The sequence below is a fragment of the Perca fluviatilis genome, chromosome 9 (genome assembly GCF_010015445.1).
Source record: "Perca fluviatilis chromosome 9, GENO_Pfluv_1.0, whole genome shotgun sequence".
NCBI lineage: Eukaryota > Metazoa > Chordata > Actinopteri > Perciformes > Percidae > Perca > Perca fluviatilis.
This window is the reverse complement of record NC_053120.1, coordinates 34,791,707-34,808,753: the sequence shown is the minus strand read 5'-3', so window position 1 is coordinate 34,808,753 and position 17,047 is coordinate 34,791,707. Positions and strand designations below refer to the sequence as shown.

The 17,047-nt window shown below is 41.4% G+C and overlaps 1 protein-coding gene across 3 annotated transcripts in view; it reads left to right on the top strand.

The window, feature by feature from the left end:
• Positions 1-17,047, top strand: part of st3gal3a (ST3 beta-galactoside alpha-2,3-sialyltransferase 3a) — a 56,237-nt gene extending 39,190 nt beyond the window's left edge. For 2 of the 3 annotated variants that reach the window (XM_039811619.1, XM_039811618.1), the window contains exons 9-11: positions 5,993-6,139; positions 7,319-7,465; positions 14,881-17,047. In XM_039811619.1, coding sequence (XP_039667553.1) covers positions 5,993-6,139; positions 7,319-7,465; positions 14,881-14,985 — 399 coding nt within the window. In that variant the 3' untranslated portion in view covers positions 14,986-17,047. Of the gene's footprint in view, positions 1-5,992; positions 6,140-7,318; positions 7,466-14,880 lie in introns of those variants that run through there. The other variant, XM_039811620.1, reaches the window with a different exon arrangement.

Sequence of the window (17,047 nt, the reverse complement as noted above, 5' to 3'; positions counted from 1 at the left end):
TTTTTTTTAGCGATTGCTTGCCATCCTTGCCGGCTCTCGACATGCTCCGTCACATTGCTTAGCACTGTGACCTGAGGCGTGCTTTTACACTTCTCTCCTAGTCTATTTTTTATTTTACAAATGCATGTAAACATGCTTGTAAAACCCACATACTTGAACTATTTTAATTGCAGAGCAACCAGAAAACAAAGAACATTGCTTGTCAAATTGCCATCTTTATACATACAGTTGAAACCAGATATTTACATACACTTCCAAAAAACCCACAAAAACATTTATTTCTTTACTGTCATACATTAAATCAGAGTAAACTTTTTCGGTTTTAGATCAATACATATTAACATATTTTTTGCATTTGTTAAATGTCAGAATCGAGCAAGGGAGAATTTGTATGTATTTTTTTTATCACTTTCATCAAAGTCAGAAGTATACATACACTTCCTTAGTATTTGGTAGAATTGCCCCGAAACTGTTTCACTTGGGCCAAGCGTTTTGGGTATCCTTCCACAAGCTTTCTACAATAGTTTGCTGGAATTTTGGCCCACTCCTCTTGACAGAACTGTGGATGCATATAAAGGAACACCTCAAACACAGAGCCTCTTTCTTTGACATCATGGGAAAATCAAGAGAAATCAACCAAGACATAAGGAAAAGAATTGTGGACCTCCACAAGTGTGGCTCATCCTTAGGTGCAATTTCCAGATGCCTGAAGGTCCCACGTTCATCTGTTCAGACAATAATACACAAGTATAAAAAACATGGGAATGTACAACCATCATACCGCTCAGGAAGGAGACGGATTCTGAGTCCCAGAGAGGAACGTTTTTTTGGTGCGAAATGTGCGAATCAATCCCAGGACAACAGCAAAAGACCTTGTTAAAATGCTAGCTGAAACTGGTAAGACAGTGTCATTATCCACAGTAAATGAGTCCTGTACCACCATGAGCTAAAAGGTTACTCTGGGAGAAGAAAGCCATTACTTCAAAACCACCATAAAAAAGCCAGACTACAGTTTGCAACTGCACATGGGGACAAAAATCTTTATTTCTGGAGACATGTTCTGTGGTCTGACGAAACAAAAATTGAACTGTTCGGCCATAATGATAAACGGTATATTTGGAGGAGAAAGGACGAAGCTTTGAAGCCTCAGAATACCATCCCAACTGTGAAGTATGGGGGTGGTAGTATAATGTTGTGGGGCTGCTTTGCTGCAGAAGGGACTGGTGCACTTCACAAAATAGATTGCATCATGAGAAAAGAAAATGTTGATATATTGAAGCAACATCTGAAGACATCAGCCAGGAAGTTAAAGCTTGGGTGCAAATAGGTCTTCCAAATGGACAATGACCCCAAGCATACCTCCAAATTAGTTACAAAGTGGCTTAAGGACAACAAAGTCAAGATATTGGAGTGGCCATCACAAAGCCCTGATCTCAATCCCATAGAACATTTGTGGGTGTCACTGAAAAGGCGAGTGCGAGCAAGAAGGCCTACAAACCTGACCCAGTTACACCAGTTCTGTCAAGAGGAGTGGGCCAAAATTCTAGCAAACTATTGTAGAAAGCGTGTGGAAGGATACCCAAAACGTTTGGCCCAAGTGAAACAGTTTCGGGGCAATTCTACCAAATACTAAGGAAGTGTATGTATACTTCTGACTTTGATGAAAGTGATAAAAAAAATACATAAAAATTCTCCCTCGCTCGATTCTGACATTTAACAAATGCAAAAATATGTTAATATGTATTTATCTAAAACAGAAAAAGTTTACTCTGATTTAATGTATGACAGTAAAGAAATAAATGTTTTTGTGTTTTTTTAAGTGTATGTAAAATGCGAAGTATTCGCCCCCTTGCTTGCTGCCCCAGGCTACAACATAACTTAATTTTTGTAAATCAACAACAAGTGGGACACACATGAAGTGGAACGAAATTTATTGATATTTCAAACCTTTTAAAAAAAACTGAAAAGGGTAAAATTATCAGCCCTAAGTTAATACTTTGTAGACCTTTGCTGATTACAGCTGTAAGTCGCGGGTATCCACAGTTTTGCACACGAGACGACATTTTGCCCATTCTTGCAAACACCGGCAGTTTGGAGAATTTGACTCTTCCCGACTCCGTTCTCTCTATTTTATTAATATTGTATCTGGTTTCAACTGTATGAATGAATTTAGATGTTTTAAGAGTTGGTTATTTGTGGTATCCTCTGCCATGTTTCCACATTCAGGATGAAGTCAGAAAACGTGCATGAAAGCATAATTTAAAGGGATAGTTTGCCCTTTTTAATCCAGCTCTGTGTCATCTTTGTGTGGGCAGTGTGTTTAGATGAGCAGTGAAGGGAAGCAGTGGCTTCCCTTCGTGGCGCTAGTCAATAGAGCTACCCGAGAGCAACCGAGGTCTGCCAAGATTTGCCGGATGACGCGAAACTTGGTGGACCTATGTTTCAATCATCTCAGCAGACCATGCACCACTGCCTCAAAATATTTCTCTTTAATAGTGATAGTTTTAGTTGAATCCATAAGGGCCCCAATATGCTTTAAATAAGATGCTTGTCGTAGCCCCTTTTTTTTTTACTTTCACCCTAAGTTCCAGTGTGGATAGTCTTGCATTGCCAGACCTTCCTCCACAGTGCTCGGAGGAAGGTCTGGCTAGTCCACACAGAATTCCGGGATGGGAGAACATTGTGCTCTGGATTATTGGCATTTCTTTAAACCAATCAGAATTGTCTTTGGCTAAGCGCCTTACACAATGACAGTGCCTCTGTAAAATAGCCTCAGGAAGGAACTTGTTTTGGTAGAACTTGTTTTGGGTGGTGACAGCGCAGTGGATATGACACATGCCTTTGGTGTGGGAGATCTGCAATACATCAATGTGTCCCTGAGCAAGACACTTAACTCATAGTTGCTCCAGAGGCGTGCGACCTCTGACATATATAGCAATTGTAAGTCGCTTTGGATAAAAGCGTCAGCTAAATGACATGTAATGTAGAACGTGTACGTTCAAAAGTTGTTTTAGTCGTGCAACAGAAAACTCAGATTGGACAGATAGTCTAGCTAGCTGTCTGGATTTATCCTGCAGAGATCTGAGGAGCAGTTAACCATAGTCCTCAGAAATCCACCGGAGTTTAGAATGTCAACACAGAGAAAGAGGAAGTTAACGGACATCCGGCCGAAATGAGGGTCATCTGTCGGAATTTCCAGCAGCACATGAACAATCCCGGAAGTGGAACATTCAGGACAGATGGATCGCTTTAGATGAGGTCAGACAATATGTCATACAAACTAGTTTGTTTTTCAAAATACTGAACTCTTAAATCACCTCTCCTCTGTAATCTGCTGTGTTAAACCCAAGGACACTTATAAGTGGCAAGTAGCATTGGTAGAATGCGTATTTGGTGGCAGTGTGTAAAGGCAGTGCAGGTGTAACATTTGACCCACCCATTATGTTGAATAGACTTGTTGAATTTTCATTTACAACAACACTTCAGTCGGGAGATCAAGTTTCCTCCCCTAGAGCACAGGAGTGCAGAAAACACACCAGATAATAGACACACGCACACACACATGCTCACTAGTTATGAATGGGCAAGTGTTTGCTGGAGGGAAACTGATTGTACTAAGATAAGGAAATTGGCAAAGCTCTTGACACTGAGAGCTGGCATTGTGCTGTAAGGACACAAATGACCTCCAACTGGGCGGACTTGGTTCCTTGGACAATGTGTTTTCAAAAGGAAGCGTCAACAAATAGATGGGAATTTATATTGGAAGAGAAGAACTCTGTAAATATTACCTCAAATCCCACACAGAATCTAAGTCAGTTTTTTTCTGTAGAAATACTGATAAAACACGACCCTACAGCCATGCTAGCATTTATGTGAGACTGTACTTAGGTACAGAAGTGCTTTAAGCTAAGCTAAATGCTTGCATGCTAATGTTTAGCAGGTAATATTTTACTGTAGTAGCTCAGTACATCTGGACTTGGCTTGGCAGAACAACTAGTGTGGCAATTTTCTACTGATACTTTCTTTCGACTAACACAAAAAAATCTCGGAGCGTCTTACGCGAGATGTCGTAGCCTTTTGCAAGGTTTTTATTGCGGAAGTTGATATCGCCATGACGACAACAAAACAAACAATTGTGCAGCCCTAATGCTACTGCAGCTTGACTTCGTGACATAGGCTAGACTGATTTACTGTATATATACTAACGTTTGTTGATGTAGAATTATCTGTATATAAGCATATTTACTGATCCTGTCTTTAGGGACGTGAGAATCGCTTGTCATCTGATCCCGTCGGCTGTGTGCAGATGGGTTTTCCACAGACTCGTGTCCTGCTAGTGCTGCCAGCAGAGCAGAGGTGTTGGGTTTCCCGCTGGGATAGAGAAGCAAAATGGTCTCAGTCAGACAGGATTACCACCTGATCCGTCAGTGAGGCGCTTACAGTCTAACAGGGTAACGCCGCTATGCTAGAAAGCTAATAGCTCATATCGGTGCTGTTTGGTTTCTCCCCGCCCCTCACTCCAGCATACCTGAGCGAACTCGAAGGCAGGTATCCCAGTAACTGTTCATAAAGAGACATCAGCTCTGCTGGGCAGACTGCTGGTAATTAGTGTAATGGCCCCAGGTATACTGATACAGGGGCTTCCTTCTCCTGACTGGCTTTGTTTGCTCCGCTTGTTTTTCATCAGTGTTTTAATGGTGTTGACCCCCTCCCCCAGGCCTCAGCTCAGGCTATTGCTTTCACTGGGCTGCTTAAGCACCATCATGTTTTCCACCCCTGTCCACTTTTCATGGTAATAAGAATTGATAAATATTTACCGTGTGAATATTATTGGTAATTATTACGCATTAACATTTATGATGACTGATATATCTTTCAGTTTTGTATTGGTTTTTTGGTCAATAATTTAGAATTGTGTATATTGTAACTGCTGTGAAGAAAATTATGACACAGAAACAAAGTTTAGTTTTGTTAAAATCATTTTAAATCTTTTAAAAATAACAAAATTTCTGCAATATATTAGTTCCTTACCGGTAAATACTGGAAGAATTTTTGCAGCCGTGATCGATAAATCGTTTGGGCCAATATATTAGCGTATCACAGATATACCGGTATCGTCGAGTAAGTCGTCTGATCATTAACAATTAATGTCAGTACAGACAATGCTCACATATTTGAGGTTATTGAGAAACCGTGTCTGTATTCATTTTTAACTGTAAAATGTCCAACTCATTATACATGTAATCAAATACATTTTTATTTTTATACTGCTTTGTTACTTTGAACCTAGTCTCGCATTGCCAGACCTTCCTCCACAGCGCTGCGGAGGAAGGTCTGGCTAGTCCACACAGCATTTCAGGATGGGAGAAAAACGTGCTCTGGTTTATTGGAATTTCTTTAAACCAATTACAATTGTCTTGGGCGGTGCTAAGCGCCGGACAGAGCTACGTTGCCTCTGCAAAATAGCCTCGGGAAGGAACTTGTTTTGGTGGAACGTGTACGTTCAAAGGTTGTTTTAGTCATGCAACAGAAAACTCAGATTGGACAGATAGTCTAGCTAGCTGTCTGGATTTACCCTGCAGAGATCTGAGGAGCAGTTAACCATAGTCCTCATAAATCCACCGGAGTTTAGAACGCCAACACAAAGAAAGAGGACGGTGATGGACATCCGGCGGAATATCCGGCAGTACCTGAACAATGCCGGAAATTAAACGTCGTCGATGTAGACTATAAACCGTGTAATAATCGGGATAATGTAGAGTGAGCCATTATTGCATATTACAACCCTGACAGGGCAATGCAGGTCTTGAATCATAATCCCTGAATCATCTTCCCTTACATAACACTAAAAACATCTTGTCATGTTTCCCAAAATGTTTCACATTATAACCTGACAGTGATCTGTTTTTCTTTTTCTGGTGTGGCAGCAATGCACTTCCGTGGAGGTTCACATTAACCACGCTGTTTCATTCTCCCGCTCCTTGTCTCTCAGCGCAGCACTGAAGGGTTCTGGAAGTCGGTGGCCATGCACGTTCCAAGATACCCCAGCAGCATGCGCATCCTAAACCCCTACTTTATCCAGGAGGCCTCCTTCAAGTTGATTGGTTTACCTTACAACAATGGACAGATGGGCAGAGGGGTGAGATACCTGTTGGTTTTCCTAGCATCACTTTCTGTCCAGGTAGAAAAGTTTTAGGAACAGCGGTGCTGTTTCACACACACAGCGGTGAGTTAATGGTCAGGACTGCAGCTCTGGTAGCGGACTCCCCTGTCTGTCCGTTTGCATTATGAAGGCCTCTGTGAACACGCAGCAGATGCTGCTGGGAGCCGAGCACCTCCACAGAGCCTGAAAACAAAGTGTTACGATTAGTCTGTTAAAAATAGAACCATTCTTCAAATTTCACATCTGGAAGATATCCACACAGTAACCACAAGGCTTGTCTCCTGTACATTCACATGTTCACTGCTGTCACGGTATAACCATAACCCTGAGGAAACCTACTACTATCTGGGCTAATCTAGGGTTTATAGAGCTTGGTTTTGCCTGTGCATTTGAAAACTGCAGAAGCTAACGCTAGTCCGCCAGACTGAAGGTAAGAATTAGAGGCCTACCTTTGTCGTAGCCGCGGCGCCGTTCTGCTCCAGCTCGGTCCCCGGTGCAGTGTCAGTCAGCCTCGACACTGTGTTGATAGTTCATTTGTCGACATTCAAGATGCGGACGCAACATTAAAACTTTAGCGCGTAACTATTTTTGTAAAAATGAGCGTCCGTAACATTCAAGCCAGTGCCAAATGAGTTGATACGAAGCTATTTGAGACTATTGGCTCCACACAACTCTCTCTGTATTTCTCAGTATGGCCGTGTTTTAAAAAATGGTGTAGTCCAGCATCTTTCGTGTGTGTGTGTGTGTGTGTGTGTGTGTGTGTGTGTGTGTGTGTGTGTGTGTGTGTGTGTGTGTGTGTGTGTGTGTGTGTGTGTGTGTGTGTGTGTAAGGCTTCTGTCGTTTGGATGCAACGACAGCGTGATTACTTAGAATTCCTCATGGGGGAGACAGAAACTACGCGCTATAGCTCCTAACACAACTTGATGGGGAAACGTGGCGACAAATCACAAACACGTCCTCTCATCGCTGACTCCAGTCTCCCAGTCAGTCTGCGTCCAGATTTGTAAGCTCTGTGACGCAGGCAAGCCAAATCCACCCCAGCCCGGTGGCCAATAGAAATATAGGTGGATAGGAAATAGGTGGATTTTGCAGTGACAATACATATACTGTTCATGATCCGGGATACTCGTCCTGGCTCTCTTGTCTGTTTTTCAGAATATCCCGACCCTGGGGACAGTTGCCATAACGATGGCCCTTCATAACTGTGATGAAGTAGCTGTAGCTGGATTTGGTTACGACATGAACACCCCCGATGCCCTTCTGCACTACTATGAGAAGCTCAGGATGTCGGCCATCAAAGAGGTAACCAAAGAACTGATTTGGTATGAAATAAAACTCTTGTTTTTTGGCTTAAGCCCATACACTGGCACCATCATCCTTGCAGGTTTACATCGTTCAGTGCATCATCACAACCGCACACGTTCACTCCATGGATTAGCACATTCAGGCTTGAGTATTTTAATCACGTCTGCAGCTCACCTGCTATGTCCTACAAGTGCCACCAGTGTGTTCCCCTCAAAGTCGGAGCGAAACAGCAGTTGGATCGTCTTAATCTTCCGTAACGTGGCATATTTCTGAGTGAAACAGAATATGTGAGCGGGGGGATAGTCATGAGAGGGATTTAGATCAAATCCTTTCGATGTGATTGGATTGCTCAGGTGTGGTTTGGGGATTACAGAGATACAAAGCTGAAGAGGACTGTTAGCTTTCAACCACACCTCCCCCACCTGGGAGGACCTCAATTTCATTCTTTTGGAAATAGTTTTTATTTTTTTATTTTTAAACTGACATCCACACACACCCCGCTGACCCATGATATCGCTCTGCTAGCTGCTGCGACCCACAAGCTCAGTTAATATGATGGGTGGGGTTAGCGGCTCAGTCAGGGACACAGGATAAGGATACTAGGAAATTAAATTTTTATTTAACCATGACTTTAATGTCAAACTGAATTAACCTTTAATTTTGGCTAAGAAATCAATATTTATCTCCTTGTTGTTTGTCCTGAAAACTCTGCAGTGATGGCACCCCTTACATTATGTTCTCTGAACATATGGAATATGCACAACAGCTGCAGCAAAGTGAGGACAATTCAATTATGAGTTTAACTTAAAGGAATTGGTGTATCTGCTGAAACCTTGTAGCCATTTGACAACAACCTTGATAGCCTTTTTTTTGTTGTTGCTAGATTTATGATGCAATAGTAGCCTAAATTTGTGAAGGACTCAGTCAGACTTCTAAGTTCATGATTCATCCCCTCCACCCACAGGTGTGTGACCCACTATTTCCTCCACATTTTTCTCCTAATGGACGGTACTCCCACACATTATTCGCAACCCCCAAATTTGTTAGCATTCTGACCACCATCCTATATTTGTTAGTTTTCCAGGTTTACGCAACACTGGAACAGTTTACTGTGACCTTTTCTCTCATTTGAAATGCCTCTCAGGAGGGATTTACCCAGCATGCTTGCGTGGTGGCCTGGGATGTGTATGAAATCTCAAGTGTAGGAACGTTGCTGGGTACTGGTTTTTGAGTCATGGCGCACTACATACAGTGTTCACACTTCACAGTCTCCAGCCTGCTCATAAATCACTCTTAGCCCAGGTTACTGAGACAGACATGCAATCCCCTTCATCCTTTTTTCACAAGACTTGCGTTTCAGCTCAAAGAGCCACAGAGTGCTTGGCCCCGACTCGTGGCATGTATAATTGAGACAGGAGAGGAGTTAGCTCATTTCTACAGTCCTCCATTAGCTTACATTGACAGTTTTTTTACGTACGAATTAGAAATCAATTATTTATTGTTTTTTATATGCGAGTCAACATTAGAAAGAGTGAGATTTTCAAATTGCAAGAGCCACAATTTTAATTATAACTGATTGACACATTGCCAAAGAAGACAACAAGAGTTTTTTTTTTTTTGCTTTATTAGGTTAAAAAACACCACCAGAGTAGTGTCTCTCTAAATGAAGTACCTAGATCACATGTGTCAAACTCAAGGCCCGCAGGCCAAATCTGGCCCTCATAACAATTTTGGTTCACAATCAATTTTGGCCCACCTAATTTTTGCCACTTTTCCCAACGTTTTTAGCACTTTATCCGACAATTGTATTCCTTTTTTGGGGCTTTTTTGTTTCCTTTTTTTGGCTTTTTTTTCATGGTTTGGGCATTTTTCTATGATGGCTGAGGAAATTTTTTGCTGACATTTTTAGGGCTTTATGGGGACCAAACTGTGAATGTGACTATATGAGACATGCAGGATTACAGTCAAATATTAGAAGTTTTTCGATTAAATAAAAGCATGTCAATAAACTATACTGTCTGGCCCTTGATGTGATTCTCTTTTTCCAGTGGGGCCCTTCGTGAAGTTGAGTTTGACACTCCTGATCTAGATGATCATCTCACTTCATTTCAGAGAAGCAGCTGGCAGGTTACTATAACGTTACTATGTGCACTTTGGCATCTCAGATTCATGTCGATACATTTTTGCACTCAGCAAAACCCGTGATATTGACCGTGATGTTATTTAGGGCTGAAACCATTACATGTATTATTATTTCATTATTTTCTCAATTCATGAATTAATCATTCATTCTCTAAAATGTCAGAAAATAGTAAAAAAAATAAATAAAAAAAGGGGATTGTACAGAGTCCGAGGTCACGTTCTCATTTGTCTGACCATCAGTCCAGAACCCAATGCTGTTCAATTGGACATAAGTGAAGTTTAAAATGATATAAATGTTTACTGATGACTAAACCATTAATGACCCAGACCCACGTGACTCACGACAGTGGCTGCTCGGAGACAACATCATGTAGACAAACCAATAGAACATGTCAAACAGCCAGCCCATGTCAGTAAATGACTTTTCAATAAGATAATGAATAAATGGCGTTAAAAAAACATTAGCAAGGCTGAAATGCAGATCAAACTAGCATTAGCAAGCTTCTCCACTGGCTCCGATTACCTTCTTACAGTATAAGTAATGTTAAGGTTACTGAAAAGTAGCCTACAGATGCCTTCGGCTGTCTCTGGCTGTCACAAGACCCTCACCTTGCATACGGAGATGTGATCACAATGCGAGGAGAAAGGAGACTGTACGTGTTCTCTTACAGTATTAATACCGGCATATAGCTAAAGGCCTGTGATCAGATGTCATCATCCAGATAACGTATCCAGATAGATCAAATGTTAATACCAGGTGGAGATAGGGTTTTATTTTATGCCACGCTGACTCTCCAGAGACATTGGCTATGCAGTTTAAAAATCCTCTGGACCAAAGTGTTGGGCAGAAAAGACTAACCAACATCACCATCCTAAGCCATCCACTTCTACCCAGGGAAGAAATGCCGAAAATACTCAGAAAAAATGTGTAACAATGCTCATGGTATTACGCCACCGTTATTCCCTCGAAGCACAGGCAGACACAAGGGGCTTTCTGGCTACTGATTTATTTGAAGCTTCTCTCCAAACCCACCGTGAACACTAAACGCACAGTATAACGAGGAAACAAAGAGACCATAGCCTCTTTCCGACCAAGTAGTTAAAGGAACGTAGTTATAGGAACAGTCCACTTCTAAACAGTTCTACTAACCACTCTCCCCTCAAAACCGGTGTTACCATTTGCATTCACAGTGGCCATAGGAACTGACCTTTTGTTATTATAACACATCCATCTAACCACCACTATGTGGAAAAGGGAAAAGACCCTGCCCTGAAGTAGGAGCTGAAAGAGTTACAGGAACTTAATAATCCCCAAATTGGTCCAGTTGGAACTGCAAAAATCCCTCCGCCGGTGGTGGAATGTAACAAAGTACATTTACTCCAGCACTGTACTTAAGTCCAAATGTTGAGGTACTTGTATTTTACTTGAGTCTTTTCTTTTCATACCACTTTCTACTTCTACTCCGCTACATTTCCGAGAGAAATATTGTACTTTTTACTCCACTACATTCATCTGACAGCTTTAGTTACTAGTTACTTTACACATTAAGATTTCTGCACATAAATCACATGTAGTTTATAAACTCTGATGTTTTATTATAAATGAAACTGGCCAACAACATAACGGCCTACAAGTCCATCTGAAATGATTAGACCCTTAAACACACAACTGTTTGGATCCTTTACACTTTCTAAAATGGGAGGATTTTTCTGTACTTTTAAAATACTTTAACCACATTTTCATGATGATACTTACAGACTTTTACTTGAGTAGCATTTTCAATGCAGGACTTTTACTTCTAAGGGAGTATTTTTACAGTGTGGTATTAGTACTTTTACTTGAGTAAAGGATCAGAATACTTCTTCTACCGCTGAAAATCGCTAACATCAAATTAAAGTCTGCTATAACGATTGTAAAACCTTTCACTGGAGCATTAAATTGTCCGTGCTTGCTGCTAGTTTGCCACGTTGTGAGTCTTTCTCACCACGAGCCTTGAGCGGGGACTTCAAAGTAAAAGTACTATACATAGCAAAAAATTGCCGGTGCAACACGGATGTCTTCTACTTAATGATTTTATTTCTTAAGGTGCATAACAGTGACTAACGTTTCGATGCATAGTTACATCTTCATCAGAGTCCTTGGAGAAAATGGGCAATGGACCCCTTAATAAGGATCATCAACAGGTGTGATTGTGCTCAAAAGGGGCAGTGACAATCTAAAGTTACACCCATCTCAACCAAGGTGTTACACTCAGTAATCAGTCGTTAAAGGGCAAATGCCCATAACCAAACCAAAGATGAATATATACAAACAAAAATATACAAATGTAAAAAATGTATACAAATGTAAAAATTTTAAAAGTTTTTATACAAAGATGTTCACAGGGCAATGGGGACTAAAAGTATATTTATCTAAATACTATACTATAACACACTTTGTCATTAGAGAAAGCAAGTCAAATTTAATTCTTAATTTAAGCCTAGAGGTTCTAAAGAGCCAAGTGTATGTATCCAAAAGGCTTCCCTGCATAGGAGTTTATTGATAATATCACCGCCCCTGGGTGGGGGTGTGATTTTCTCAATTCCCCAGAACCTCAGTGATGCAGGGGAGCCATGATTAGCCTGCTTGTAATGCCTCGCCATGGCATAAGTTATGTTCTGGGTCCGAATAGCTGTCTTGTGTTCAGATATCCTTAATTTGAGCTGACGTTTAGTTTGACCTATATACGCCAGTCCACAAGGGCATTTTAGAAGGTACACAACATGTGTACTGTTACAATTAATAAATGAAGAGATAGAATATTTCTTGCCGGTGCGGGAATGTGAAAATTCCTTCGTATTGGTCGAATTCGAGCATTGCGCGCAATTACAACATTTATAAAAACCAAGGGGTGGGTTTGAAAGCCAAGTAGTCTGAGGTGGATTAGACATGTCTGAGTGGACCAGTCGATCACGAATATTACCGGCACGCCTAAATATGAACCTAGGCGGATTGGCGCATATGTCTTTCAGTGTCGGGTCACTCTTAAGGACATGCCAGTGCTTGCGAATAACATTTTTCATTCTTCCTGCTTCTGGAGTATAGCCGGTCGAAAAGAATACATTGGGTGTTATTTGTAACTTAGGTTTTTTCATCAAAAGTAAGTCGCGATCTGAACTTTGAGCCCTGTCCCATGCTTTTGTAATGTCGGATTTATCATAACCTCGTTGTTCAAAACGGTGCGCTAAATGAGCTGCTTTGGACATAAAATCAGCTAAGGTACTACAATTTCTTCTGACTCGCAAAAACTGACCCACTGGTATATTACGGACCAGATGAGGCGAGTGGTTTCTATCGGCTTGTAAAAGGGTATTCCTACTAAGGGGTTTACGGTAAATGGTAGACTGTAGAATATTTTTAACGTCCTTAAAGATGGTGAGATCTAAAAAATCAATGGACTGGTTATCACATTCCATAGTAAAGGACAAATAATCAGTGGATGAATTTACATAGATAAAAAATTGATTTAGCTCACTAGGGGTACCCTTCCATATTAAGAGAACATCGTCTATGTATCTACGCCACAGTGATATTTTGGAATGAAAAGGATTATTTATGATATTATGTATATATTTTTCTTCCCATAGACCCATCACCAAACAAGCATAAGAAGGTGCAAAAGTACTTCCCATAGCAGTCCCTTGTAGTTGTAGGTAAAATTTGCCAGAATATTTGAAGAAATTATTCGATAGAATGATCTCAACAAGATTAAGAAGAAATTCTAGTGGAGGCAGAACATCAATGGGACGTTTAGCCAGGTAATGCGACATGGCGAGTAGGCCAATGTGATGGGGTTGCACCGGATTGTTGTGGTCTGCAGAAGCGCAGAGAACTCCCCCTTTTTTCCTTAAAAGTACTATGCCTTTTTGTAATTAATGAATTCCCAATACCAAATGCAACTTAATCAATCAATCAATCAATCAAATTTATTTATAAAGCACTTTAAAAGCAGCCAACGTTGCACAAAGTGCTGTACAGATAAAATTTAAAATAATATAAAACATTTACATCTACATTTAAACATAAAACAGTATCACAGTCAAAATCAATTCTCAATTATAACATTGGTTGTAGGGATAGACCAATCATCGGCCCTGGCCTGTTATCGAGCCGTTTTTTGCCGATTATCTGTGTCGCGCTTTATTTGCCTGATAACTGATAAAGTTAATGGTTAATGGTCTACTTCGCCTCGGCTACAGCTCTGTGTCTGTCCCTCTGTTTCTGTTTCACTCAATTCAATTCAATTTTATTTATAGTACCAAACCATAACAATAGTTATCTCGAGACACTTTACAGATAGAGTAGGTCTAGACCACATTCTATAACTTACAAAGACCCAACAATTCCAATAATTCCCCCAATTAAGTGCAACAGTGGCGAAGAAAAACGTCCTTTTAGGAAGAAACCTCGGTGGTGAGGAAAACTTCCTTTTAGGAAGAAACCTCGGACAGACCCCGGTTCTTGGCAGGCGGTGTCTGCCGGTGCCGGTTGGGGGTGTGATGAACAGTGGCAATTATAGTCACATTAAAGATAATGGAACTATGACTAGAAATAGTATTGGTAGTAGTTCATGGCTTAGCAGGGCACTGCAGTGCATTACCGGACGTAGCAGGGCACTGTAGAGCATAGCAGGGTGTAACAGGGCATAGCGGGGCGTGCAGCAGGACCACGGCGACAGCTGCAACAGCTCCGTTGCCACCCTAATCCAAGGAAACATGCTGGGCGAAAAGAAAACGTAAGGACTGCGGGGAATAAGCTCCCCAGAGCTGGGTTAGTAACAAGCATTTCTCACTCACCACTGAGTCTGACTTAATGTCCCATCTGCAACACTATCTGACTCTCTGTTACTGGGTATTATGTTGGAAGTTTCGCATTTATTAAATAATTGCTTAAAGCATTTAAACAAAGTTTTGTGTGAGTTTGGAACATTCCAAAATCTTAATTTTCATTTTCACTGTAAATGCATATCGGTTCCAGATATCGGTTATCGGTTTCATTAACTACTAATCGGTATTGATATTGGCCTTGAATTAACATATTATAATGTAATGGCCACAAATACAGCTATTCATATGCTTTGTTTCTTGGAAATGGAAAAACAAATGTATTAAATGTTCTAAAATCTAAAAAGTGAAAAATGTAGAACCCCCAACTGTTGAGTGTACTGTGCTGTCTACAGTAAATCTCTAGCAGCTACCTTCCGTCCTGTGTGCCTCTGTCCCCTCTGCAGTCCTGGACTCACAACATATCGAAAGAGAAGGAGTTCCTGCTGAAGATGGTCAAGGCTGGGGTCATCCAGGACTGGACCAATGGCATCTGTGGTGCAGGATGCTGATGGTCTGCACTCAGGATGCAGCACTGCGTTCACCTTCCCCTGCTCCGGCAACTGAAGATGGGGGGGGGGGGGCCAAGAGGCTGGGTGGGCCCACGGTCCCAGCAGAGAGCAGCAGCGTTCACACACTGCTCTCGGTGCAGAGACACTGTGTGTGTGTGTGTGTATATGAGGCTTATTGATCGGAACACTCTGCTCCAGTGTCACATATCAAAGTATTGCAAGCCTCTGTATTTAGCTTTTCCAGGTTGCAGGTTAGTGTATATTTACATGGTTTAGTGCCCTGGTTCAGGGTTACGTCCGCAGTGTTTTAGCGATCAAAGCAGCACCGAGACCTGGCTGCCCTCCTACTGTAACTGCTGCAGGCTGCGGAGAGGAGAGGAGAGGAGAGGAGAGGAGAGGAGAGGGAGAGGAGAGGAGAGGAGAGGAGAGGAGGAGAGGAGGAGAGGATAAAGATGTTGGGTTTAAACATTGATCCTGTGCCAAGAATACCTCTAAAAGTGTCCTTCTGCTCGCACATCTGAATGTAATCCGCAATACACGTATAGTCTCTTTATTTATATCTTCCAGTTTCTGTGTTAAACAGGGTGCACACTACATTACAAGTGACTCCGCCGTCCTGGACCAGTCTCTGACATCTGTGGGTAAACCCATTCTGTTAGAGCGACATGGCAATCATCAGAGCTTTAGTTGAGTCGGTATAAAACAAGAATAAGTGCTGCCTCAGCATGGACATCACACTCAAAGGCAACGTCCAGCGTACTGACCAGACCGGGGCTTCTAAAACGTTTTACTCAAAAGTCCGTATCTGACTCTTTTTTTTTTTTTTTTTTCTGTAAGGTCAGAGGTCCACAACAAGTGACGATAACAAAAAAAAACAAGGCAACATACTGTACATTCAAGTTGAGAACTCGCTGCGGCCACTTTTTGGGGGAGGAGGGGGACTCCGATGCATCACAAATCTATTATATATACATATATATTCAATGTCACTTACAATGTATTGATTAACTGTAATTGGATTAAAAAACTCAAAAGATTACACTACATGACGTATTCATAACATTAGGTTTGGGCTGGGTCCGAATTGGTCTATATGGACGACGACTTTTCATTTCCGGGATTGTTGGTTCCGGACCTTGAGAGGCTCGTCAGCCGGTGGTGTCAGCCCGCCCCATTCCACTCAAAAGGAGAGCTTGTTTCAGAGGTTAATTTTGTAAGAATTTGGGGTAAATCACAACTGTTTTTGAATTGAATTGCTTGCATGACTACATGAATCCGTATGAATTGTATTCCAACTGCGGTGTATTAAACCACATCTGGGCACTGTCGTACACGGATGACATTAGCTTGATTTGATTGTTGCCGATTTGACACAAGTCCGTGTTTTTTGAGTTCTTTAGCACTGGCATGAAGTTCATATCCATCTGCATAGCCCAAGAAGCTGTGTTATGACCGTGTTTGCTTCTTTTTTTCAATAAGTATCGGGATACCAGTATCGGGAAAAGCCTCCGATACCGCCTAAAATGCTGGTATTGGTGTCGGCGGGTACTGGAGTTTATGCAGCGATCTGATACCATGTAATTAAGCCCTGAAGAAAATAAAAAAAAAATGGTATCGGACCATCTCTAGTAAAGACCCACCCAGTCCTTCTCTTAAGGTGATCTAAAAACTCAACTCTGATCTCACTTTTTTCTATTCATTGCCCAGAATAACAGCAGAACACCAAAACCCTTCCCCCCCTCCACTCTCTTCACTCGGCCCTGTCAAGGGCTGCTACCTCAGGCTCTTTATTTACATCTGTGATAGTAAAACTGATTGTGACTGATGTCTGAGTCCCAATAAGTGACGGACGTAAATAAAGCATTATGTATATATATACATATGTCGCTTTATTCACTAAGATCAACTCCATTGTGACGTCTGTATGTGTTTGTGTTGCTTTATACACTCTGGCCTGCATAGTTTGTGGATGCTGGTCAGATGCTCAATCCAAAGTATTCCCATATTTATTGTAGGCTATGCACAAGAACGCATTATACAATAAAGATATAAGGATGCTGTA